Here is a 26,505-nt window from a genome sequence, read left to right on the forward strand (position 1 = left end):
CACAGGCTGCATTGCCCAGATATAGGACCAGTAAAACTAGGGCCCTACTAAATTCATGGTCCATTTTAGTCAATTTCATGGTCATAGAATTTTTAAAATGGTAAATTTCATGATTTCATATACAGGCAGTCCCCGGGTTACGTACAAGATAGGAACTGTAGGTTTGTTCTTAAGTTGAATCTGTATGTAAGTCGGAACTGGCAGATTCAGCCGCTGCTGAAACTGACCGCCAGTTCTGACTTACATACAGATTCAACTTAAGAACCCCAAGCGTCCCCAAGTCAGCTGCTGCTGAAACTGATCAGCGGCTGATTCCAGGAAGCCTGGGGCAGAGCAACTCTGCCTCGGGCTTCCTGTAGTCAGCGCTGGTCAGTTTCAGCAGCGGCTGACTTGGGGACGCCTGGGGCAGAGCAGCTGGGCTGCTGCTGGGTTGCTCCAGTAGCGCCGCTCCTCGGCACTACTGGACCAACCCAGCAGCACCCCAGCTGCTCTGCCCCAGGCGTCCTGATTCAGCCGCTGCTGAAACTGACCAGCAGCGGCTGAATCAGGACGCCTGGGGCAGAGCAGCCGGGGTGCTGGGGTTGGTCCTGTAGTGCCCAGAGCGGCACTGCGGGACCAACCGGCAGCGCCCCAGCCGCTCTGCCCCAGGGTCCACAACAAAAGCCTGGTCTGCTGGGGGGGGGGGGGGAGGCAACACTGCGGCTTTGCCCTTACGAACCTCAGAGGCGCCGCTGCAGCTTTGCTCCTGGTGCCCCTGGTCTGCTGGAGACGGTCCCCAGCAGACCAGGGGCACCAGGAGCAAAGCCGCAGCCGCGGCGGGTTCCCGTGCTTCTGAGGCTTTGCTCTCGCAAAGCCTCAGAGGCACGGGACCGTGCCGCGGCTGCGGCTTTGCTCCTGGTGTCCCTGGTCTGCTGGGGACTGTCTCCAGCAGACCAGAGACATCGGGAGCAAAGCCGCAGCCGCGGCGCGGTCCCGTGCCTCTGAGGCTTTGCCAGAGCAAAGCCTCAGAAGCGCGGGAACACGCCGCGGCTGCGGCTTTGCTCCCGGTGCCTCTGGTCTGCTGGGGACGGTCTCCAGCAGACCAGAGGCACCGGGAGCAGCTTTTCTCGCCCTGGAGGTCGAGGTGGCGGGACCGCTGCCTGCGAGCTCCGGGGCGAAAAAGCCCCGTTCGTAAGTGTGGATCCGACGTAAGTCGGATCTGCGTAAGTCGGGGACTGCCTGTACTTAAATCTGAAATGGCATGGCACTGTAATTGTAGAGGTCCTGACCCAGAAAGGAATTGTATGGAGGTCGCAAGGTTATTGTATGGTGGTTGTGGCATTACTACCCTTACTTCTGTACAGCTGCGAGCTGTACAGAAACTGAAACTGACCGCCAGTTCTGACTTACATACAGATTCAACTTAAGAACCCCAAGCGTCCCCAAGTCAGCTGCTGCTGAAACTGATCAGCGGCTGATTCAGTTTCTGTACAGCTGCGAGCTGGGCAGCTTCCAAGATGGGCAGCTGGAGAATGGCAGCTGCTGACCAGAAATCCAGCTCTGAAGGCAAAGATGGCCTGGTATGGTACGGCCACCCTTACTTCTGCACTGCTGCCTGCAGAACTGGGCTGCTAGTCAGCACCTGCCACTCTCTGGCCACCCATCTCTGAAGCAGCAATACTAAAATAAGGGCAACATGGGTGTGGTACTGCCACCCTTACTACTTTGCTGCTGCTGGCGGGGTGCTCCCTTCCGAGCTGGACCAACCTGGCCAACTTCGTAGCTACCACTCTCCAGTTGTCCAACTCTAACTGCAGCACAGAAGTGGTAATACCATGATCCTCCTAGAATAACCTTGTGATTTCCCCTGCAACTCCCTTTTGGGTCAGGACCCCCAGTTTGAGAAATGCTCATCTCCCATGTGAAATCTGTATAGTATAGGATAAAAGCACACAAGGGAGGACACCAGAGACATCTCACAGGGGGATACCAGATTTCACAGTCCGTGATGCTTTTTGTATAGCTGTCAGTTTGGTAGAGCTGTAGGAATAAAGCTTTGCCCAAAACTTACATTGAATCAAATCAACACGTGTTCAGAAAGGCTTGAGTATTTTAAACGTTTCTGCTCATGCTTTTCCTGACTTTGCTGCTGGCTTGTCTAACCCAAAGAACCCAAGAAGCCATTTTAGATGGGAAAACTGAGGCACAGAAATTAAACAACCCAGGAGTCTTAGTCTCTTGTTGTAAACAGTAATACATATTCCTCACTGATGATAGTAAGATTTTGTAACCTATAATCTACAGGGGTTTTAGACACAGGTGGCCAGAAGGGTGGAGGAGGAGCTGGGTGGGGCTCCACTGGGAAAGTAACTAGTGTCCTATTCCTTCACTATTTGCAATCCTGTAGAAAGAGTTTAACAAGGTGAAACTGACTGATCCTAGACAGTTTTCTTCTGCATTGAGGATCTGCAAATAGACTGCACATGGAAAGAGCTGCAGAGCAGACTGGACTGCTGACCTGAGTCCTTGCTATATACCTGCAGCCGTCTGAAGCTCTTCTCTAGGTTACAGCTGTTGACCATGTACAGTCACAAGACAGGAGTACAAAAAACCCAAAGTACCCATGAAAGAAAGTGAGGAAAGGAAAAGGAGTGAACAGTTAGGAGGTGAAGAAAAGGCAGCTAAACAAAAAGAAAGAACAAAGGAGAGCTGTGACAAGGAGGAAAAATCCACTTAAATGAAGACTGGTGAGGGGAGAAATGGATAAATAGGTAGAGATGGTATCTGTGGAAACTTCAGTAGCAGCTGCCATGGCACCTTCTTTAAAGGCCTCTGATCCCAGCGCAGAGGATCATAGAGGAGGGCATTCCAAATCAAGTCTGTCCAATGTGGCAGTGGCAAAGCCACATGCCCATTTTAGTAAATACCAATCGAGAATAAATGAAAATGTCTTTGGAGCCCACCAGTCTGAACCATTGTTTACAAACCACCAATTGTAAACAACATGCCTAATGAGCTTTTAGAGGTCTATAGCCATGCATAATTTCAGGTATGCTAAGGCTAGAGCTAAGGAAGTGCTTTGCAAAAGGGTAGTTTTGTATAGTTTTGTATAGCCAGTGTACTAGGCCAGTGTTTCTCAACCTTTTTTTTTATAAAGTACCCCATTAAAATAATTATAAGTACCCCCAGTACCTACAGTTTTAAGACACAATGGTTTTTTCCTGCCATTGCAACATATTTGTTTAAACAACTTAATCGTAGCAGGGAGGGCGATGAAATTTTTGGGTGTAGAAAGTACAAAAATAATAAAACGCTGTCAAACTTAAAACAAAAATTCAGTTTTCTCCACATTTCAGTTGTTGACATACCCCCCCAGACTTCTCTCAAGTACCTCTAAGGTACTCTTACCACTGGTTGAGAAACACTGTACCAGGCTGAGTCTACACTGGCATGTCACAGTGCTGTACCTCTCTGATTCAGAGATGTGAAACCCTCCTTCTCCCCTTCCTCCCCTAAGAATAGCAAGTTACAGTGCTGTAAAGCACCAGTGTGAACCGTACTATAGCTCCCAGTGCCGTTAGCTACTACCCCTTGTGAAAGTAGTTTACATCCGCCTAGTCTATACTAGACCAGGAAGGTCAGCTTAAGAAACGCAATTCCAGCTATGCATTTTGCATAGCTGATGTTGGCTTACCTCAAGCCGAGCTGTGGAGACATCCGCACTGCAGGAGGCCGACGAGAGCAAATGCTCCTGTCAGCTTCCTTTACTCCTTGCAGAAGGAGGAGTACCAGATGCTAGTGAGGGCTGTCCTCACAGTTCGATTTACGGATTTATACTAGACCCGCTAAATCAAACACTACAAGATTGACCTCCTGAGCATCAATCTTCTCGTAAGTATAGATGTGCCCAGTGCTTTTTTTGTGACGGTACACACCGGTATGGCATACCGTCACCTTTTTTGGGGAGCACTCCCGCGTCTGCTTCCCCCGGCACAGCCCCCGCCGGCCCTGGGAGCAGCTTGCGCCACCACTTCCCCCAGCACAGCCCCAGCCAGCACCAGGAGAAGCTTGCCCTGCTTCCCCTGGCACAGCCCCTGCTGGTCTAGGAGCAGTTTGCACTGCCGCTTCCCCCAGCACAGCTCCCGCTGACCCCAGGAGCAGCTTTCCCTGGTACATGAAATAGTCATGTCATGTGACTTCCAGCGTGGAGACGGAATGCCAATGTGAGTACATGTGTATATTTTAGTTTACTGTGTCATGAGCCCCAGCATAAAAATAAAAAGGATTACAAGTTTCTTTTCACCTTCCATGAATAAGAAAGCCAGAACAAGTGAGGACGTGAATGAAGAGAAAGAATTAACTGCGTCAGTGACCATTGCTGTTCCTGGTTCAACTGGTGTCCAAGAGCAAACTGACAACAACTGGCCTAGGCACTGGACTGTTGATCAAAAAAATGACTTTTGCATGAAGTATAATTGGCTAAATTTTTGAAATAAGAAGCTTGGCTGTACGCCCTGTCAAAAAATTAGAACTCTTGGAGTAGAAAAGAAGGCAGGAATGAAAATTTCTAAAGAATGGGCAAACAATGAAATCAAGAGCAACAGCTTATGTCTTTACGAAAAAAACTTTGATCACAAGGAAACTGCATGGCATAAAGCTGTGTTAAAATTGCTTGCAGAAGCTGAGAAAGAGACCCTTGAGAATATGTGTTTAAAGGCTTTATCTCGCGAAAAAGTGATTACTGCAAAAAATTTTCACATAGCATATAAGGTGGCAAAAGAAAACCAATCATTTCATAATTTTGAATCTGAAACTGATTTACAAAAACTAAACAGAATTGACATGGGCCGTATTCATCACTCAGCGAACGCGTGTATTAACAGCATGAATCACATTAGTGATGAAATGAGAAAAAATTTGGCTGATGAAATCGCTAGATCAAAAAGCAAAATTTCATTGATAATTGATGAGTCTACTACTCTGAGTAAAAAATCAACCCTAATTGCGTATGTTCGAATTTGTGTCACAGATAGTGGAATGAATACTGTGGTAAATTTATTTTTGGACTTGATCGTACTCCGAAGTGTTAGTGCAAAAGGCATTTTTGATTCTTTGCTTGATTGTCTTCAGTCATATGGACTGACAGAAGACTACTTAAAAACTTATTTAGTTTGTGTTGCATGTGATGGTGAAGTCCTGATGTTGGGGAATAGAAGTGGAGATATGAAACTAATGAAGGACAAATTTCCTTCTTTAATTGTGTGGCATTGCATTAATCACAGATTAGAACTGTTGGTCAGTGACACAGTAAAATCGGTTTCAGGTATCAACGGATTGAAAGCAATTATTGATAAGCTTTATGTCCTGTATAACATGTTGACTAAAAATAGCAGAGAACTGAAAGTGTGTGCAAACTTGCTGGAGATTCAACTTGTAAAAATTGGCTGAATTTTAAGCACACGTTGGGTGGCATCCAGTTTCCGGACAGTTTCAGCTGTTTGGGATAATGGTGAAGCTTTAGTGAACATTTCAAAGAAGCAAAGAATGATTCAACTAGGGACACAAAAGATAAATGCATATATGAGGGCTTACAGTGAAAAATTACAAACACAGATTTTATATTGAATTTAGGATTTATGTGTGATGCTCATCAAGAATTGTCCAAATTGAGCTTGGACTTGCAAGAGCGCGACATGGACCTATACAGGGTGGATCACAAGATAAAAGCTGTGGGAACAAATTTTTCAAGAAAGACAAATGACCCCAGGCCTGTATTATGAAAGTGCCACCAAATCTGTTAAAAATCTCTGCTTTCGGGGTGTTTCACTTCACAAGAAAGATTATAAAAATTATCCTTCAATTGATCTGGAAGCTTTTTACAGAACCTTGAAAATAATCAATCTAAAAAAGGTTGCTTGATAGTGAAGATGATGATTTGATGCAATGGATACGTGTGCTTGATAAAAAACAGTGGCCTGAAGATGTTAATTCTCAATTGACATTCGGCGAGATTGAAGTTAGAAAATTATCGATTAGTCTGCAACTAAATGAAAGAGATCTGATTTACGGATTTTGTGAATATCTGACTGAAAAGACAGCTCCGGAAAAATTGCTGCATTTGAAATGCTCTGAGTACTATTCACATTTCTTCAAGTGAATGTGAATGAGGATTTTCACAAATGAATCTGATCATCACTTCGACCAGAGCTTTGTTTATAACAAAAACAATTTCAGCACTATTGTTTATTAAAATTGTTGGTCTGCTCCTCCCTTGCTTCGACCCTAAAAAATATGTGGACTCATGGTTACTCCGAAAACATTCAGCCATAGACACCAACAGTAAGGAACGAAGTCAGGACATTGCATTGGATGAGAACTTGATGAAAATTTGGAATTTTCTATAAAACTCAATTTAGTACATTTTCATGTATTAATTCCTTAAAATCAAAGTAACAAACGGCACATACAAATGTTTCATTTTGATTTTTCAGTTCAAAAATCTTTATTTATTTCAACGTAATTATAAAAGTTTATCACAAATTCAATAGAAAAGGATTTAGGGGGCTCAGTAAGAAAAAGGGTGGGAGACCATTTTTCCAATTTACTTTCCTCAAGAAATGAGTACCGTCATCTTTTTTCCTGGTCTGGGTTGTTGCCGCTCAGGACAGGTGTCCGACTGTTTTTTGCTCAACAAAATCCTTCAGCTGGGGAGTACCTGCACTTTTTTTTTTTTTTTTTTTTAAAACAAAAAAAGCACTGAATGTGCCCATAGAGAGCTAGGATAATTCTCTCCCAGTGCTTGTGCCATGGCCACACTTTCACTTTAAAGCACTGCTGCTGCTAGGCTTTAAACTTTTAAGTGCAGACAAAAATCGAATCTTCCTTTGAGAGCTCCAGAGTGATGTAAGTAAGTGCTACCAGTGGAGTCTGTGTGCAGGGTCATAGATTTATGCCTAACTCTAATGCTCACCTTCCTACTGGTCTACAGCACTTAGGCAACTGATGGAGAATGAGAAGTCATTGGTGGGCAAATGTCTTTGTCCTTTGCTTACTACACAAGTCGTGTGGCACAGTGATGAGAGGGGCACTGAGGCAGGAAAGTTATGATTTTACAACACTATAGAGAAAGCCTAGGAAATGTAGTTGAAGCACGGGGCCTTTTTTTCCCAAGCAAAACAGACCGTGGTTGGAACGTTTCCCTAAAGTCAGAGTTTTTAAGGGAGACAGTAAAAAAACCAAAATCCTCACACTTGTTTTTAAACAATCCCCTTGAACATGAAATTGAAATCTCTTTTACTCATTGCATGTGCACATCAGTTTTTCAGTCTGTTATTAAAGAGTTGTGGGTCAGACTGCAATAACTAGATTCTAGAGGGTTGAGAAGGGAAAAGCCTATTCTGTGCAAGCTAGCCTCTTAAAAAGGTGCTAATTGATGATGAGCTAATACTACTCTTGCTGCCTGGTGTGTGCTGGTACATTGCTGTAGGGTTGCTCAACAGTATTAGCCTGTTCATAGTCACACTGTAGAGGGGCTTATAATCGGGGCTTGTGTGTTTCACAGTTCTGTGCCTACGTAATTTACCAGGGAATTTATCTCCTATTGCAAATTTGTGCTTTACAGTCTTTTCTTTGGGAGTTTTTAGCCTTGGTGGCTGCAAAGAGTCATGAAATATGACTAGTGTAAACAACATTGTTGTCTTCCTGAGTCTGCAAATAACCTGAAACAATAGTTTCCAGAAGTGTGAATTGCCATTCACTTCACTCACTCCGCAATCTTTAGGCCGTAGAATATGCTGTTATTTCAAGAAGCGGGAGAATTCAGTTTTTCTGTCCTGGAATTTGCAGTTTTGCTGTAGTGGGCACTAGACATTGTGGCTATGTCTAGACTATGTAGCCTTTTCGAAAGAGGATATACAAATTCTGTGGGAATGTGCATATCTTCTTCTGATCTCACTTTTGAAAGAGGATCTTTCGAAAGTGAAAGTAGTCTGGACGTGGGGGGGGGGGGGTTTTCAGAAAAAAAAACCCCTTTTTCGAAAAAAACCTGCCCTTCCATAAAAAAGGAGGTTTACGTGGGTTTTTTTTCAAAAAAAGGTTTTTTTCCCGAAAAAAACACACACGTCCAAACTACTTTCACTTTCAAAAGATCCTCTTTCAAAAGTGAGATCGGAAGATGATAACAAAAAATGTAGTTTAGACATGCCCTGTGTGTGTGTGTCTCTCTGGGCTGCTGGGTCCTGCTTTCAGGTGCCTCTTGTACTCCAGATTCTCCCACAAGGGAGAGTTATGTAGCATGCTTCATTACATGAAACCAAACAGCATGGGGTCAGGATTCCAGAAATGGTGTCTGTCTTGTAACCAGAAGGGGAGGAGAACAGCAAATCAGCCAGGCCTGGATTTTTAAGAAGGCGAGCTGCTAAAGTTGACTACACCCTCTGCACCTTCCTTAGGATTGAACGAGGCTCTGAACTGGGTCACAGGACAATTTTATTGCTGCTGAGGCCCAGGGAGTCATGCTAACGAGAGATGACAAAGTAAACAACAAGGAAACATAACAATGAATATTTTCATCTGTGATCAGAGGTGTGTGTATTTAATAGTATGAAAGGGAATAGGAGTGACAGAGGGAATAAATAAATATTACTGAAGAATTTAGGGTACCTAAGAAGGAATTTAGTCTCATTATGTCATGGAAGTCATTGGGCCCTGTTAAGAATCAGTCAGATGTAAATACCATTTTGTAATGAGAGTGTTTCCCATGAGTGTTGTGCTATACGTTTCCACTGGTTTATTGTCAGCATTATTGATGAGAGTAATTAAAGCATTGTTTTCAAAGGTAAACTCCATATCCAAAGAATCACGGCCTTTGCAAACGTAAGAAAATGGTAGCCAGTTTTTGATCTTCCAGTCTCGTTAGTGTCTCTGGACAAAGGGAAGATCATTGGTAATGTTAACGGTGTCTGATTAGGAATGGTGTGTAAGCACTTTCAATAGCCAGGAGGAATTTTTTAAAGTACGGACACACTATGCAGTCCTATCGTGAAGTCTGAAGCCGCGCATGACAGTGCAAGGAAGCACTCATCTCTTGAGTGCCTCCAACTGGGTGGGTGCAGTACCACAGTCCTTTTCTTGCCCCAGTGCCTCCTGAAGGCTGCATACTGACTTTGGTGAGTTTTCAGTGTCTTTTCTTTCTAGCCCATTCTCAATGTCTAAATGAAACCCTTTCAGGATATTAGCCTGCTTATTTATTGGACTCTCTTTCTGCATTCTAGGGTCCTCATCCCCAGCTCTGTGTCCCTTCAATTTGGCCCTTAGGCTCCCAAATAAGTCCTGTCCCCTTTTGGGGATTTACACCACTTTACCTGTGGCTAGTAGGGGAACCCAAGCCTGTCCACTGTTCTAGATTTCAGCCTAAGGACTCTGTCTACAGTAGCCACATATATTGGAGTAACTTACTCCAATTTATTGTTGCTGTTTTGCTGGGCCTCTTTTATCTCCAGCCTATCTAAGAGCCAACATCCTCAGGTTTTCTCTAGCTGCAGGTCAGAGAAGAGCACCTGTCAACACCCTTCCTATTGCACCCAAGAACTGAACTTGCTAAGCCAGGTTTCTCCTTTTATCTGAGTCTGGTGGGCTATGGTTGGCTGCTTCCATGAGGCCTCTCTAAGAAGGCTTGGTGGACCCACCTCTTCTGCTTCTTTCCTGTCACTTCACTGCTTCCTGGGGCAAAGAGTAGTAGGATTGTGGGCCCTATTGTAAGGAACCACAAAGGCCAGATCCACCCTTTCAGACTGTTAATTTTCTTTTGTCTCAATCCAGAGCTATATTATGATGTTTGAAATTTAAATGAAAGGACAGGAGATGTGGCTTGAGCAGAAGAATTATAAATTGAAATTGTTTCTGTGCACACTACCTCGTGGCTTGCTTTATTTTTTTCCTTTAGACACCTTTAGAAAGGTAATATCAACCTTTAGACCTTTTAGACTATCACCCTTATTAGGTTTAGAAGTGAATAAATTCTGCTGTGTTTGGCTTTTGAAACTGAGCCTGAAGCAGCTCTGGACAAAATATACTATTTCTTTCAAGATCTTGGAAACAATTACATCACTGGCGCATTGGGCCAGAAACCATTAATAGTATTCTTTGTGGAAAGAATTCCCAGGGGAAGGCCTCTTTCATAAAACTGGCATAGTTTACAAACAGATACAGTAACAGATACAATTGTTCCATTCTATGGAAGAGCTGCAAATTCATACAGTGCAAAAGACTTCACAAAATAAACTTATTTCTTTCAATAACAAATAAAAAAACCCGCCTCCATGGTTTTGTTACCTCCTTAATGTAGTGATCTCAGAGGGTGAAGGCTATTTTGAGCATACTGGAATGTATTTATATCTGGGTTAATGATAAATAACATCTTTGAGATTATGGTTGCCTCTAGTTCATAATTTTTAAGAATTGTCTAAAGCCATGTGAGGAAGGAGACATAAACCTTTTTATCACAGAACAAAATACTGTGGCAGGATGCTCATTGAGCAGTTTATAATACATTAAGAATGTGTCTGCAATTAAAAACTTGTGATTGGCCTGGACTTGCGGGGCTCAAGCTAAGGGGTGGGGGGGGAGTATTTAATTGTAGTGTAGAGATTTGGGCCCAGACTTCAGCCTGAACTCTGTGACCCTATGAGGTGTCAAGGCCTCATAGGGTCACTGGCTAGAACAACTGTAATCACTTCTGAGGCCCACATTAAATCCTTAGAAAACACTTTAGTTCATGGATCATTAATATGATCTACCTAGTGCTGCTATGGTCTGTCAGATCCATGTGGAAGCTGTATGCATACACTATGTCCACATGTTCAAAGTCTTTCTACTAGCTTTTTTAATTTGCAACTGTCATTAATTTATTTTTAAAAAAGCAATCAATTTTCCCCCTCCAAACTCCACCAAAAGTGCCTGAAAAAATTGTTAAAACATTTAAATGGGGCTGGATGGCTCAGGGTGCTGCTGATGAGACAAAGCCCTGGTCTACACTAGGGAATTATTTCGAAATCAGGGGAGTTATTAGGGTAGTGTCCAGACTTCCAAACCCGTTATTTCAAAATAAGTGGCTGGTTATTTCAAAATAATAATTCCTGCTTTTCATGAGGAATAACGCCTATTTCTAAATACCGGTAGTTATTTTGAAATAGCTGTAGTGTGGATGCTTCCCTGCTGCTATTTCAAAATAAGTACTCCCCAGAGTCATTCAAAGTAATTACTCTCCAGTGCTTCCTGGGGCTCTAAGTCGAGGTAGTACGTCCACATTAACGGAGCCAGCCTCAAACGAATTTCAAGGCTTCCCCATAGTGTGAACACGCAATTTCAAAATTATTATTTCGGGAGTTATTATTTCAAAATAAGTTATTTTGAAATAATTTCCTAGTTTAGACATGCCCAAAGAACTTTTCTCATTTAGGCCCTATGAATCTCAGGTCAATAGTGATCTTAGCCTGAATGAAATGCGTTGGAGAGAGAGGTCTCAGTTCAGTAGCTCATTTGTAGAAACTGGATTTAAATTTTGACTCATTGTAAAGTCTATTAGCACATCTCTAGTGCAAGCATGAGGCACATTAGCTGATTTTGCACTGCCCATTTCTGTATTGTACCTGTCTGTGGGGAAAAGGATTTGAATCTCAGAGCTTAGCCATCTGAGAGTTCATGCCTGCTTAATTCAGTTAAAATAAAGACAGATATAAAGACAAAAAATTCAGAAACAATCAATTGGTGTGTAGTACTTTTAAAAACAAACAAACATTTTATTTTTTTTCCAAGTTTTTTATAACAAATTTGGCCTGGGGTGACCGTCTCTATTTTGGGACCAATCCTTTTGAGTTCAGATGCATGTAGCTCTCATTAAAGCCAATAGGAATGTTATTAACCCATAAAAAAAGTTGTATCGAGAAAATCTTGACAGAATTTTAACTGTATGAGTGTTAATACAGTTACTCTTAAGCCATGTCTATACTATGTGGAAGACCAATGCTGCCATTGTTGATCTTGCTCCCATCAACTTCCCGCTGTGTGGATGGTACAAAAACACGATTTATTATATGTGAACTCCAGCTACATAATTAACATAGCTGGAGTTGCATATCTTAAGTCGACTTTCCCCTTTAGAGCAGACCTGGCCTTAGAGACTTTAGCCCCAATCCTGCAAACACATAAATAACTTTCCCAGGGCCAAACCTTGAACATAACATTTAAGTTTATAGGGCCTCAGGGTTTATAAGGTGTGACCTTGCAAGTGTGAAGGCTGACATCTTTGGCCAACAAGGTGGGAGCTTCCAGAGTTAAAGCACAAGCAGCTATAGCTTAAGCCAAAGAGCTTCAGTTCCCTAGCCTGGGGGCTGTAACAACTCATCTCATCTGCAGATCAGTGTCTTTTTGTGATCTCTAGCTTTCCGTGCTGCTTTTTACAGGAAGCAGTGAGGGCTGCTGAAGATGTCCGATAGTCTGGATATTGAAGAGAAACCTCCTGCCCCTCCATTGAGAATGAACAGCAACAATCGTGATTCTTCAGCACTGAACCACAGCTCCAAACCACTCCCAATGGCCCCAGAAGAGAAGAACAAGAAGGCCAGGCTGCGCTCCATCTTCCCAGGAGGAGGGGATAAAAGTAAAGTATCAGCAGTGCAAAGGAGCTACTTTTCTCTTTCTGTGGTTTGTTGTTTCTGCCTGTGCTTTCTTTTAGTTTCATCTGTGGGGTCAGGGTAACTAACCTCCCTCCCCCCTCTCACTCTCACACACACACACTCACACACACGAAGATTTATGTTACTATAATTCTAATGCCATTTTTTAAAGAGGAAGAGATGATTCTTAATTAATTATCTTTGTGTAGCTGACCAGAAAAATAAAACACACATATATAGTCTTACATTTTTTAAATGCAGTTGCTGTTGAGACTGGGTTTTGTCTTGTATTTGTAAATTGAAACCCAGACGATAAGTTTCAGATTTTATGTGCAGAATTAAGGGAGGTGTGCATTTTGATTTGTTTTAATTGCATTTAAGGAATAGAGAGAAGGTTGTTGCTTTTATTTGCAGTTGTAGAGATGAGGAAAGGGGGTTGCAATTTTTTTTGTAAATACGTGCCCAATTAAGGTAGAAGTGTATCCTGGATTTTTTTTAAATGTGTAACCCCCTTTTTCCTCCCTGGGTTACTTGGGAGCAGGTCACACTCACAGGTGTGCCAGGGTGCCTGATGGTCTTGACATAAAAGGAGATCCTGAGTAACCCAGTGGTGATGTTGTTTGGTTAGGGAAAACCTATCCACCCCCTTGCTACAGTCCCTTGCTCAAAAAGAATGTACAAGGGTGGTGCCTCCACCTGGCTGGCCCTGTACACACTGGTGTGCCTTGGGAGCCTCCAGGAATAAACTTGGCTTTAACAAATTACCAGTGAATACATCAATTAACAAAGTACACAGAAGTAAAAGGAACTTATCTAGCTGCCAATATTTATCCTACCCCAGTGTGCACACCCCTGGATTCAGAGTCCCAGACTCTTGCTTGCGTGGACGCGCTTTAAGAACTGCAGCTGTAATGGAGATTCTCTGAAGGTAGGGTGTATGTGGGTCCAAGCTATGCAGCAGCTCTGGTTTGCTGGGTTGGCCTCTCTGCCTCTCTTTGAACCCAGAGTTAGTCTGTATCTCTGAGGTCTGCCCCAGGCTGCATTTCCCCAAAGATGCCCAGTTATTCAGTCTCCTTCTGTGTGCTGGATGCAGAGTAGCTTCTAGACACAATAGTAATAGAGATGTAGCTGTGTTAGTCTGGTCTAGCTGAAACAAAAAACAGGACTATGCAGCACTTTAAAGACTAACAAGATGGTTTATTAGGTGATGAGCTTTCGTGGGCCAGACCCACTTCCTCAGATCAAATTGTGGAAGAAAATTGGCATGACCATATATACCAAAGGATACAATCAAAAAAAGTGAACACATACAAAAAAGACAAATTTGATTCCTCATACCCGTGGACATAACAGCTCCCAAACTGGATCAAATTCCTCCACAGCAGCCTAGCTCCCTTTCTGCTCCAAAAACAGAGGGATGAGTCCACAGACTGCTGAGACTTCCTCCACACACATGGAGAGACTCAGATCTTCCACACACAAGTCACTTCCTTCCTGTTTTTCCCAAGGACTCATGGGAATTGTAGTCTGTGAGGCTGGATTGCAGCACACAGGATCTTCCCAGAAAATAAGCAGAGGCACCTTTAGTAAGAGGACTACAAATGCATGAACTAGGAATATATGTTGTGTTATTGTATCTTGCAGTAAATGCATTTGCAGAGTTAAGGAAGGTAAATATGGTTATTATTTTAAATGCAGTTACAGTTAAGCCATCTGGCTGTATTGCATCATTTGACATGTCATGCATTTACAGCTGTAAAGGTAGAAATCAGTCTGACATCTGAACTAAGACAGGAAATAACGTATATCTGCCCTTGTGTCAGAAGGTATTTTTGTGACATGTCACATTACTCTGAGAGCAGTACAGGTCCTCCCAGTTCCATGCTGATGCCACAATAGATTTTTCTGATAGGCTCTGCACCATGCAAAGAGAACGGAAGATTAATATGCTTTCGTAACACCGACAGGAGGAATCAAACCTGGGACCTCTGGAGCTTAGTGCATGAGCCTCTGCAGCAGGGGGGAGGGGTACTCCATGAATGTTGGTAAATGGTCATGGGCTGACCGCAGGCCCCTTAGGGTCTGTCTACACTGCAGAGCTTTTCCGGGATACCTCTGATATTCTGGACAAACTCTTCTGTGTCCAAGGAGTACGAGGAATCATTGTATGAGGAATAAGGGATGTTCTGAAAGGAGGTTTTTCCAAAATTTGGCCCCATGTAGCCGAGACAAATTTCAGAAAAGCTGCTTCCAAAAAAAAAAAAAGCGTAAAAAGAGACGCAAATTGCGCATATCTTTTTCTGATATAACTCTGCGGTCTAGACATAGCCTCAGAAAGAGCGGGGCCTCAGGTGGAAGGGGTTGAGCAGAAGGCTAAAGAAAGAGTGTGTGTGTGTGGAAGAGAGACACTGTGTGTATGGGAGACAGACTTTGACACACAGATTGAATATGTCAGGCACAGAAGCGGGAAAGTGTGTACGGCTATGTGTGTGATAGTAACTGTGTGTGGCACAGACACAGTGGGGATGTTTGTGTTAGGGGGAGTTTATGTTATGAATGTGTTGGGGTGAGTTACTGGGATGAGGTTATTTGGCAGTGTTGGAGAATTCAGATATAAGTGGGAGATGATTTAAGGTTTCAATGGGGTATGTGCTTTGGGGCAGGGTTGAGCCACTGGAAGTGGATGTGTGGTGGTGCATGAATTATGGTCATAGAGGCTGAGTCACAGCTGTGTGGTCCTAGGCTCTGAGAAACTTGCACCTCTGTGCTCCCAACAGCCTGAGAGGCAGTGCACGCATTTTACACATGAGGAACTGAGGCACAGAAAGAATAAGTAACTTGACTAAGGTCATACAAAAAGTCTTGTGTCAGAGCAGGGAATTGAAACCAGGTCTTGTATGTCCCAGGCTGGTGCCCTAATCACCTCCTTTTCTCTTAAGCGATAGGGGTTTCTCCTTCCAGCTGGGCTCTGCACCTTCAAGAAAACAGCGAACAGAGAGAGCCCTTGAAGGAATCTGGCTGTGTTGTGTGGTGGAGGGATTGGGAGGGGCTGTCCTATAGATAGAGCCACCTTTTCCCTTGTTACTGAATCACCTGGATTGCTGCTCTGGAAAAACAAATTGCTACCACATAGTAGGAAGTGGTGTCCCAGTGAGCAAATTATAGGGAACTTATCCACTTGATTTTCTTTTCAGTTATATCAGTGTAAATCTGTAGCATCAATAACAATATTAACACTAATTAATCAGGAAAAGTCCTGAGACTAACAAAATATAATGTATCATGAGCTTTCATGGGTAAAACCCACTTCACCTGCTCATCTGATGAAGTGGGTTTTACCCACGAGAGCTCATGATACAATATATTGTTGTTTGTCTCTGAGGGTACATCTACACTGCAGTGCTATTTCGGGGTACTCCCAAATAACTATTCCGCATTTGAACAGTGCGCCCATAATTTTGAAATATCTTTTGAAATAACGGGATTGCTATTCCAGTGTCCCTGCAAACCTTGTTCTATGAGGATTAGGGACATTTTGGAATAGCGATTTATTTCAAAATTTGGCGCTGTGTAGATAGTGCCAAATTATGAAAAAAGCTATTTTGAAATACACTCAAAGAAAGCTACGCCAGGGCTACTCCACTTTGGAAGCACCGGGGGCCACAATGATACAGCACATGCTGAGGGCCTCAATTTAAGTGTGGTTGCATATATATGCAAATAGCTTCTTTGACACTGAAGGACATGAATACAAAGCACTTCTCACAATGCCCCAGCGCTCCCGGCACCTCCTCCCTGGTAGCTAGAAACACCGACACCCTGTACCCATCGGTTCCATCCAGCCCATCTGTTTACATCTTTCAGTGCTCACTCCGCCTGGGAGACGCCTCTCCGTTGTGGAGCATGTTATCAGTGGAGGCCATGTTCAAAGGATCCCCTCCCTGTGCTACGTGTTGAGCCCCGCATAAACCCAAACCGCACTGCGGGCCGCAAACAAACAGGCCACATGCCGCGTGTTGAATATCCCTGAGCTACACACTTTGCATAGTTCAAATTTCATTGCTTATTTTGAGCAAAGGGTGTAGGGTAGATGCACCCTAAGGTGCCACAGGATTACTCGTCAGTGAAGATTGACTAGTGCAGTTGAGAACTAAATCTAGGCCTTGCCTAAGATACATAAAAGAAATAAGGAATCGGGAGAAGTACAAACCTGATGGGATAGTGGAGAAAGGGAGAAGAAAGAAAAGAACAGGAATACTGAGGTAAAATAGAAGAAGTAAAGGTTAGAATGAGGTTATAAAAAGAAAAGGACACAGAAAAGAATAGAATGAAATAAGGATTGAAGGGAATTCAACAATGAAATGAGCAGGTAAACAGAGGGCAAGCTGCTTTTCTCTCATTAGATAAAATAAAAAGTCACTACTTAGCTGAGTCACATTTTACTGCCGAAGAGATGCTTTTTTTGACATCATAATAGTGTGGTTGGGAGACACCAGACAGAACACGGTGTAGTTCCTTGTCATCTTTTGATCTGTACTAACTGTTGCAGATGTGATAAGTGATTTCACACTTCCCAAACTTGGAGAGCTGTGTTTATATCGGCCATTTTATCAGAGATATTTATAACATAAGGGAGCAAGAATTACCAATATGGAAGTACCAATCCAGTCATCCATCTCAAAGGAATTAGTCCATCACATTATATTTCACCACTTCACATAGAATGTGTGTGATTTGGATTGCAGGGCATAGAAAAGTGTCAAAATGTTTAGATAGTGAGGCTATATATAGACATCTAATTCCCTATTTAATTTACATTTTATCAGTGTTTTGAATCCTGTCAAAGGTATGCCATGTAATCTATAATGCTTGTCACCAGGAATGAGCATCCTGTAAAGGATAATGAGTTCTATTTTTTGATAGAGCATATTTCATAGCACCTAATTTAACTTCGGATGTGTCCACACAGCATGCTTATTTTGGAATAACTGGCATTATTTTGGAATAACAATGCGAGCTTCTACACAGGAATTCCGTTATTTCAAAATAATTTCAAAATAACAGGCGGCTTATTTGAAATTGCTATTTCAAAATAACAGGCGGCTATTTGAAACTGCAATCTAGATGCGGTTCTTTCGAAAATAGAAGCCTTTTTCGTAAGATCCTGTAACCATCTTGATTGCGGTTTCACTTTCAAAATAGCGCTTTTTCAAAAGAGTGCCATGATCTGCAAATGAAGTGTGGGAAATTCAAATCCTGGCTTCATTTGCAATTTCAAAGTATCTGATTTACATCCGTCTGTCGAAAGAGGGATGTAGTCTAGACGTACCCTAGATGAGGGAGTGTATTAATGCCATCAGTTGGACCCAATGCTGTCAGGAAAGACTAAAGGAAAAGCCACTAGCTTAGGGTATGTCTACACTACCACCCTAGTTCGAACTAGGGTGGTTAATGTAGTCAATTGAAGTTGCAAATGAAGCCCGAGATTTAAATATCCCGGGCTTCATTTGCATCTTGCCGGGCGCCGCCATTTTAAAATCTCCGGTAGTTCGGACTCCGTGCCCGCAGCTACACGCGGCACGGAGTAGGTAGTTCGAATTAGGCTTTCTAATTCGAACTACCGTTACTCCTCGTGGAAAGCCTAATTCGAACTACTTACTCCGTGCCGCGTGTAGCCGCGGGCATGGAGTCCGAACTACTGGGGATTTAAAAATGGCGGCGCCCGGCAAGATGCAAATGAAGCCCGGGATATTTAAATCCCGGGCTTCATTTGCAACTTCGATTGACTACATTAACCACCCTAGTTCGAACTAGGGTGGTAGTGTAGACATACCCTAAGTGTTTAAGGTAGAAGTCTGATTTGGCTCAGATACAAATAAATGTGCAAAATATTAATATTTATAGAACAAAGAATCAAATCACTCAGCTCTCCATTGCTCTGTGTCAATAAAACATGAAACTTGCATGTGGAGATAAGTCTCTCAACAAAATTGCTGCCATAGAACCATTTTTTCCTGTACAATTTGGTTATCCTTAATAATGCACCCAGGGAGTTTGAAGGACAAATGAAAGGAATACACAATCACTTCTTGCTGTCTTATTAAACTGGCGTGCGTCTGGCCGACCGAACATGCAGGTCCACAACATGACTCCCACAACTTTTGAGGAGGTGTTCTTTGCCTCCACTATCCAGTAGTGCCTTATCTTAGATCATTAGCTCACAGTTTCCATATTATCTATTAATTTGTATTACAGTGGCACCCGAAGACTCGAATCGTGACCCCATATATCTCTGCAGACCTTGTGACAATTAGTGTGAAGTCATATCTGACTTGCAGAGCCAGTCTGTCTAAGAACATGATCAGAATTTGGAAACAGTTCCCTAAATATGTGTATTAAATTGATGGGCAGGGAGGAATAGCTGACTTCAAAGGTGTACTGCAGAAATGTTCAATATAAAGAACCAGAGATAATGCAATGTGCATTCTACATAAAACATTTTATTAACATCTTTCTTGAACTGTCGTTAGTAAATTAAACACTTTGTCGATAGAAATTTGAATACCTTCCAGCCCCCCTTTTAGTACGTGCTATTTCAAGTGAAGAGGCAAAACTATTCCATAGGGATTCAGTTGCTCCCTTCAACAGCACTGCACCTGGATAAAAGAAGAACTTGCAAATAGTTATATCCTATACTATCTGCTGCATGGTTTCTGTTTGGAAAGTATGATGGTTCTCCAAAGGAACCAAATATTTCCATTTGTACTGCCAGCAAAATGAATTATATTACTGTTTGAACATAGCGTATAAATTATATGTAGCCTTTAGAGATGTATTTGAGAGTCCATGTAAATATGTTCTACGGTAAAGTATATTCATAAGCTTATAAGCTTATATCTGATATTTTAACTAGGGCTCTGCCTGTATTTGAATAGGCTTCCCCAGATATTGCATGAACACAGTGATTTCACCATAACACACAGTAGCAGAGGTACCTCTATAGAGGGCTGTCATGCATAGTATTTCAAACAATCTGCCAGACACAAAAGTGCTCCTGAAGTACCTTGATTTGGCCACCAGTTGGGGCAAAATTTTGTTTTCTGTCAGTTGACTACCCAGGAAAACTGGTTTTGGAAGTGGTGCTGCATTCAGTCCTTCAGTGGAGATAAGTGCTGGGAATGGATTTTGCAAAAAGTGCTCGAAGAGAATAGAGAGGAAATGTATGTGCAACTTTTATCGATTCCCTTCCCCCAAGTCAAACTCCTTCCACAAGAAGCACCAAAATCTGTTAGGACAGACTTCAAGGTTTTGAAAAAATAAATTAAGTATTAACAACTGAATATGAAGGTTTGATTGTAAAGAGAAATGATGGTGGAAATAATTTGCCTACTTGATGCCTTTTTATACATGCCTCAGAAGGCTTTGCATTTGTTGAAGTGGATTCCCTGCGTGACTCTTGGTAGCTATAATTTGGATTGGTCACGTGAAGAAAATCAAACATAACCTTATGGACCACCTTGGAAAAAGGAATACATTAGGCTGGCACTTCATTAACCTGTGTCTATGTTGTGGATAAGATTCCCTTTGAATTTATTGATTGCCAGTTTAAAATGGTTACTTTGACTAAATCTGATTGTTAAAACCTGCGAATGAAAAAACTTCAAAAATAAGGGCATGTTAACATTTTTGCCTCTAGCCAATAAGAAGAAAGAGAAAGAACGTCCTGAGATCTCTCTTCCGTCAGATTTTGAACATACGATTCATGTGGGGTTTGATGCAGTCACCGGGGAATTCACTGTAAGTAACCTCTATATTGCACTTTTAGTAAGTCTCCCAGTTCCTTGACAGTAAAATAGTCTTTTGTAGCCAGAAACTTCAGATGACATCAGTCACGCTGAGAAAAAACAAACTTGTTGGATTTGGATTTTTCAGTACTTTGCCTCTGATTCTGGTTGCTTTCCCCACTGCTTATCCCCTGGCCTTCCCCCCACCCTAGCCCCCCGGATTAACAGCACAGTGCCTGTGGAAAATGAAAACTAGAAAGAACCCAGGTGCCTGCCTGGATAAGTCTTATAAGTTGTTCTATCCTGGTCACTATCTTTGGAAAGATGTCAAATAAGGAAAGCATGCACCCACACACACATCTGGACACTTCTGGCTCTAACGTGCATACTCTGGGCTGGAGTGGAGACAGCTTTAGAGCAATGCTGAAAGTTGCAGATCAGCCATGGTGGAAGGCTGATCAATTGTTTCAGTAAACAGACTCCGAGGTATTCCCTGTCTAAAGACTTGGTAATCAAGCATGCTTTTAGCTTGAGAATGGTAATAATGTAATAGTCAACTTTACCACATAAGATTAGTGGGAAGAGCTAATGCAGTGTGTTTCAGTGCAAGTAATGAGAAAAATGAGTCTGAATGAGCCCACTGAAGTCAGTGGGAGAGGATCTCTGGTTAGGTATTGTATTTAATTAGTACGCCTAACATGATAGTGAGTTTGCTTTTATTTTATCCCAGCCTAATACCGCTCACAACTTTCCATATTTTTAGTATCCTTTGCGCTGATTGATCAGACTCTGCTGTACAAACGTTGAACGATAGGAAGTGCTAGTGTTGATTGGGAGCATAAATAAAACAGGTGAAATGGGACAACCATTTTGTGGCTTCCTGTCGTATGTGCCCTGGTTTCCAAAGTCTGGGTATTAAATGCAGTTCTTCTGTGGTTTTTGTTTTGGTTTCTTCTTCTGTTTCTTTAACATGTTTCAGGAAATTAGAACCTTCCTGCTTCCTAAATAAATAAATAAATAAAATCAAACAATGCATACAAAATGAAAGCTTTTGAGTGGCAACACCTCTTTATAAGAGAACTAGAATTGAAGAGCCCTTAGTGATTTGAAAATGTTACCTTCAGATATTTATATTGGATTTTAAAGAGTAGATATGACTTCTAATGCAAACTGTACAGAAATATTCTGGGCCAGATCTGGAGGTTCTTACTCAGGAAAAACTGACTAGCTTCACTGGGAATTTCCCCTATGTAATATCTGGAGAGAGATTGAATTTAGATCTCCAGAATTGGTCTTTTGCCCTGAGAAAAATGCAACAACGATGTCAATTTCAAAATACTTCTCTGGTATTCTCCACATGTCATTGTTTTTCCCTCCCCTTCTGTCTCTCTCTCGCTATGTCTACACTACACTTTTTTTTTTTTCAGAATAAGGTACGTAAATTGCGCTCCACAATTTGCTTACCTCTTTCTGATTGTTTTTTCAGAAGAGGCTTTTCTGAAATTTGGCCCGTCTATACTGGGCCAAATTACGGAAAAGCCTCCTCTTTTGGAAGAGCCCTTCTTCCTCGTGAAACGAGGTGTACAGGGCTTCCGAAAGAGTGCGTCTGCTCGTCTGCAAAAAATGTCGGAAGAGCAGACGCGTTTCCTGGATGCGGCGGAGTTTTTCTGGGATATCTTTGGTATCCTGGAAAAAAACTCCATAGTGTAGACATAGCTTTGAAGTAGATACTAAGGCTAACTTTAACCTTTGCTGCCATTTTTCAGTGCTACATTACATTCTGTCCCTTTTTTTATTTTCCTTTAGTGTTTACATTTTCTCTCACTTTCCCTCCCATCTTTTCTATCCTATTCTTTCCTTTTCTTTTGTGTTCTCTCTTCTTTTCTTTGAGCCCTCTGTTCACTGTTCTCTCAGTTCTGTTCTTTTGCTCTTTTTCTGCATTCAGCATTTCTCAGTCTTTTCTCTTTATCTGTTTCTTCTCCTTAGTCTCTTCTATATTCTGGCTGTAAGAAAAGGGAAATGGATCACAGTTATTATCCCTGTTTCCCCAGTAGGCAGTGATCCGAGTAATTTTCACTTCCCTGTCAGCTAGAAGAAAAACGAGTGGAACAACAACAAAAACAAGAATTTAAGTTTCAGGTGCCTTCTACTTGCACTTCAGAGATCACCATTTGAGTCATTTTTAATATTGCTGTCAGCCTCCATTGTGTCTAAGGTCTGCAGCATCAGACTTCCTATTTTCACCTCTAGTGCCACTGGCAGTGCATCAGCACAGGTCCTGGCCTTTTATAAAAAGCAACATCTGTTCTGCACTGAAAGTCTGCACTTTTATAGCAGTAATTGCTTTTTAAAGACTTTTTTTCTTTTTTAAATTATGGGCACTAGCTTGCTGTTGTCCAACCATACTTTGTTGGACCGTAATTTCTACAGTGTTACATATTTGCTCCTGAAGCATGAGAGTGCAGAAGTTAATTCACTGGGCTGCTGCCATAAAGGGATAACTGCACTATTTGAATATACTTACAAAAAAAAAAAAAAAAAAAAAAGAAAGCCAACATGAAACAAACGAGCCTGGTGGTGATCTTGAGGTCTGTCCTGCAATACTTAATACAGCAAAATGCCCATTCAGATCAAAGGAAATTTTGCTCCATTAAGGACCACAGTTTGCCCGAGAGACACAAACTAGTTTTGGTCACCAGCTATAAGTATTGTATTACATTTGGCTTACCTGATTTTTCCCAACCTGAACACAAGTCTCATGTCAGCGAAATTGTGGCATGGTAAGTAAATTTTGCTGAAGGACCTGACATTAGCTACTTTAAAAAAATTCCCACCATTTAGTGATCACACTGTCTGTGTCTCTCAGAAGTTTGGAAGTGCCATGAGAATATGCAAGAAATGTGCGAATATTTAAAATGTCAAATGATTGTAGTGGTCATCATGCTAGCCATATTTGCTTTATGGTTACGTGCAATGCATAGAAAAATTTCTAACACCTAATGTTAATCGCCCCTATGACTATTACCTGGCTGCTATTTGTTTCATCTAGAATTGGAATCAGGAACACTTGCATGGGTTCCTGAGTTTTGGCTTTAAGAGTTTAGCATCAAGCTGTGTTGTTACTCATGTATGCATGTTAAATCTCCATTTCACTGTGCTTGAAGCGGTCGTGATTGCTAGGAATTAGGGCACAAAACACCAAATGAAATTGGTTGAAAACTGTAGGGTGGAAGCATGCTTCTTTAGCTTTATTAATTCTCTTGAAGAAGCTGTTGTATTTATTTTGAGGGAAGAAAGGCTCCAGATTTGTAGGATTTTGTTTTGTTTTGTTTGAAAGTGAATTTTGTAAGGCATGCCTTCTGGGGAAATAGTTTTCTGAACCCCATTCTGGAAAAAAAAAACTTGCCATACACCAAACTTTTAAAGATTATTGACCAAGATTTTAGCCAGTTGGAAGAAGTCATGGCTTTAGGTCCAAAGAAGTTGCACATTAGTGACCTAAACAATTGTCTGTCCAAAGTTTCCTGGGGTTTTCACTCGGACACATATATTTCTTGTATTATAGCAATACTTGACTCTAATATGAAATCTGAACTAGAAAACTGCTTTCTCAGTTGCACTTTGTTCACTTGTGCACTGGCCAGTTGTGTTCTGAAGACTGGAAAAGCAATGGAAAAAATTGCATACAGTTCTTAAAAACTGCTGAACTGGTTTAAAAAACAACAACAACAAAAAAGAACCACTGTGTAATTTTTCCAGTCACTTGCTGTGAATTCTCAATAATGTATTTAAGGGAGAAAAAATGGTAAAAAGGGGGATGATGCTTCCAAACTTTGGAACAATTGTGATTTTTCTGTTTTTCCTGAGTCTGTCTTCCTGTAGCTGTTCAGTACCTAATCTATTTGGTACCTACTTCATAATTTTCCCACTTTAGATGGGATTTTCCCCATTTCGGCCCATTGGTTTCACCTCCTTACCACCTTCTAAGTTGTCCCACATTCTGTTTTAACTTTCTTTTCTTTCTTTATTTACGTTCATTACAGCCAGATCTCTATGGCTCACAGATGTGCACAGGGAAGCTCCCAGAGGTGCGTCACAGGCCCAAAAGAAGCTTGCATCAAAGTGCTTCTTTGAGATGTCATAGCACTGCAGCAGCAGGTTCATGTGTGTGCAGTAGATTTGTTGCTTGGCTTATCCCACATTTTTGTCATTAATCCCAAACTCTGGAGGCCCATATCACACATTGGTTTGCAGAGAACTTCATAGGAAAAAGCCATGTAAAATGTATATCTAGATTGGGGTGGCACCAAGGTTGTGCTTAGATGCACGTCAGGATTAGTCTTTATTCGGTAGCTCCTCTAATTCGCTGCTAGATGTTGGCTGTGCAGTAAAAGGGGAAAATTGTAGGCTCGAAATTTAGGAAATTATACTGGATGTTTAAAACAATTTGTCAACGATAATATTCCAATGCAAATTTGCAGCTTTCAGAAATTGGACCAATTTCCAAATGCCACCCTACCTCCTAATATGATTGAAAACCTATGCTAGGCTTTGGCACTTTCAGCCTGTTTTCTGAGTTTCTACTTTCTATAAATTTTTAATAACAAACACAGAGAGCTAAAGGTGCTGAAAAAAGAGACTTCCAGCAGCAGTAACAGCCGTGTTACACAACTCAGTGTTACAATTTTTATATTTCAATCCAAATTGTTGCCCCCTTCTCCAAACTAGAAACAACATTCTCCTGACCTAAACATATTGTCAAATAAATGCATCAGGGAGGGGGTTTATCTTTAATTAGAACAACAACTATATATTTCCATTACTAAGAATTGAAAATCCAGTGTAAAGCTCCTAAAATACACCGTGTTGTCCACCAATATAGAGTAGTCTTGTTATGTCTGCACTTAATCACCAGGAAAACAAGTTAAGCCTTACCTCATTACTCCATGGAAGAGCAGAGTTGATTTAAAGATGAGTTTCATGCACTTTTTTTCCCGTCAGTCATAACTTTCTTTTCTTTTTTAAAAGTTGGATCCTGGTTTTAGCTCTGTATTTTGATAGAGAAGAGAAGGATTACATCTACCGTATCAGTTTCTTATTTTAAATGAGATGTCAATTTAAGTTTCTGAAAGTAATCTTACAGGTAGCATGGGATTCTTGGTAAGAAACTATACTGACTGTGACTACTGAATTTCCTAAATAATCATTCCTTCTGCTTGGCATCCACAGGGAATTCCAGAGCAGTGGGCCAGGTTGTTACAGACCTCCAATATAACTAAACTGGAGCAAAAGAAGAATCCACAAGCTGTATTAGATGTTCTCAAATTCTATGATTCCAAAGAAACAGTTAACAACCAGAAATACATGAGCTTTACTTCAGGAGGTAAGTTGAAGTCATGTTGTACAAGAAACTGAAATAAACTTAAAAAACAACAAATAGTCTGGTAGCACTTTAAAGACTAACAAAACAAGTAGATGGTATCATGAGCTTTCGTGGGCACAGCCCACTTCTTCAGATGACCAGAGTGTTCTATATCCAGAATCAAAATAAATAAGGAAGAAGGGGAGGGAGGAGAAAAAGTGGGAGGAGGGGAACAAAAGGAGGCAGTGGGTATATAAATATTAAAGGGAAAACCAAGCTGGTATGTAAGAGGCAAAACTGATACTCTATAACAACAAATGGTCTGGTAGCACTTTATAGACTAACAAAACATGTAGGTGGTATCATGAGCTTTCATGGGCACAGCCCACATCTTTGGATGACCAGAGTTTTGAGTTTAGGATGTGCAGACCCAAAATAAATAGGAGAGAAGGGGGAGAGGGGAGGGAAAAAAAGCAGGGGGGTGGGAGAAAAGGAGCTAGGGGGAATCAGTAAGTATCTGAAGATTGAAACAAAACACAGGACTGTGTAGCACTTTAAAGACTAACAAGATGGTTTATTAGGTGATGAGCTTTCGTGGGCCAGACCCACTTCCTCAGGTCAAATAGTGGAAGAAAATTGTCACAACCATATATACCAAAGGATACAATTTTAAAAAATGAACACATATGAAAAAGACAAATCAAAT

The 26,505-nt window shown here is 41.7% G+C and overlaps 1 protein-coding gene and 1 pseudogene across 7 annotated transcripts in view; both read left to right on the top strand.

Moving 5' to 3' along the window:
* The window catches only part of PAK3 (p21 (RAC1) activated kinase 3), a 208,295-nt gene that overhangs the window by 136,883 nt on the left and 44,907 nt on the right, over positions 1-26,505 (top strand). For 6 of the 7 annotated variants that reach the window (XM_075940915.2, XM_014580107.4, XM_014580109.4 and 3 more), the window contains 3 exons: positions 12,441-12,637; positions 20,350-20,450; positions 25,667-25,820. In XM_075940915.2, the coding sequence (XP_075797030.1) occupies positions 12,463-12,637; positions 20,350-20,450; positions 25,667-25,820 (430 nt within the window). In that variant the 5' untranslated portion in view covers positions 12,441-12,462. Of the gene's footprint in view, positions 1-12,440; positions 12,638-20,349; positions 20,451-22,598; positions 22,653-24,230; positions 24,243-24,480; positions 24,526-25,666; positions 25,821-26,505 lie in introns of all 7 variants that reach the window. The other variant, XM_089781853.1, reaches the window with a different exon arrangement.
* Positions 1,150-6,383, top strand: LOC142831311 (E3 SUMO-protein ligase KIAA1586-like; annotated as a pseudogene).

This window comes from Pelodiscus sinensis, chromosome 13, assembly GCF_052426305.1.
Source record: "Pelodiscus sinensis isolate ZL-2025 chromosome 13, ASM5242630v1, whole genome shotgun sequence".
Lineage (NCBI taxonomy): Eukaryota > Metazoa > Chordata > Testudines > Trionychidae > Pelodiscus > Pelodiscus sinensis.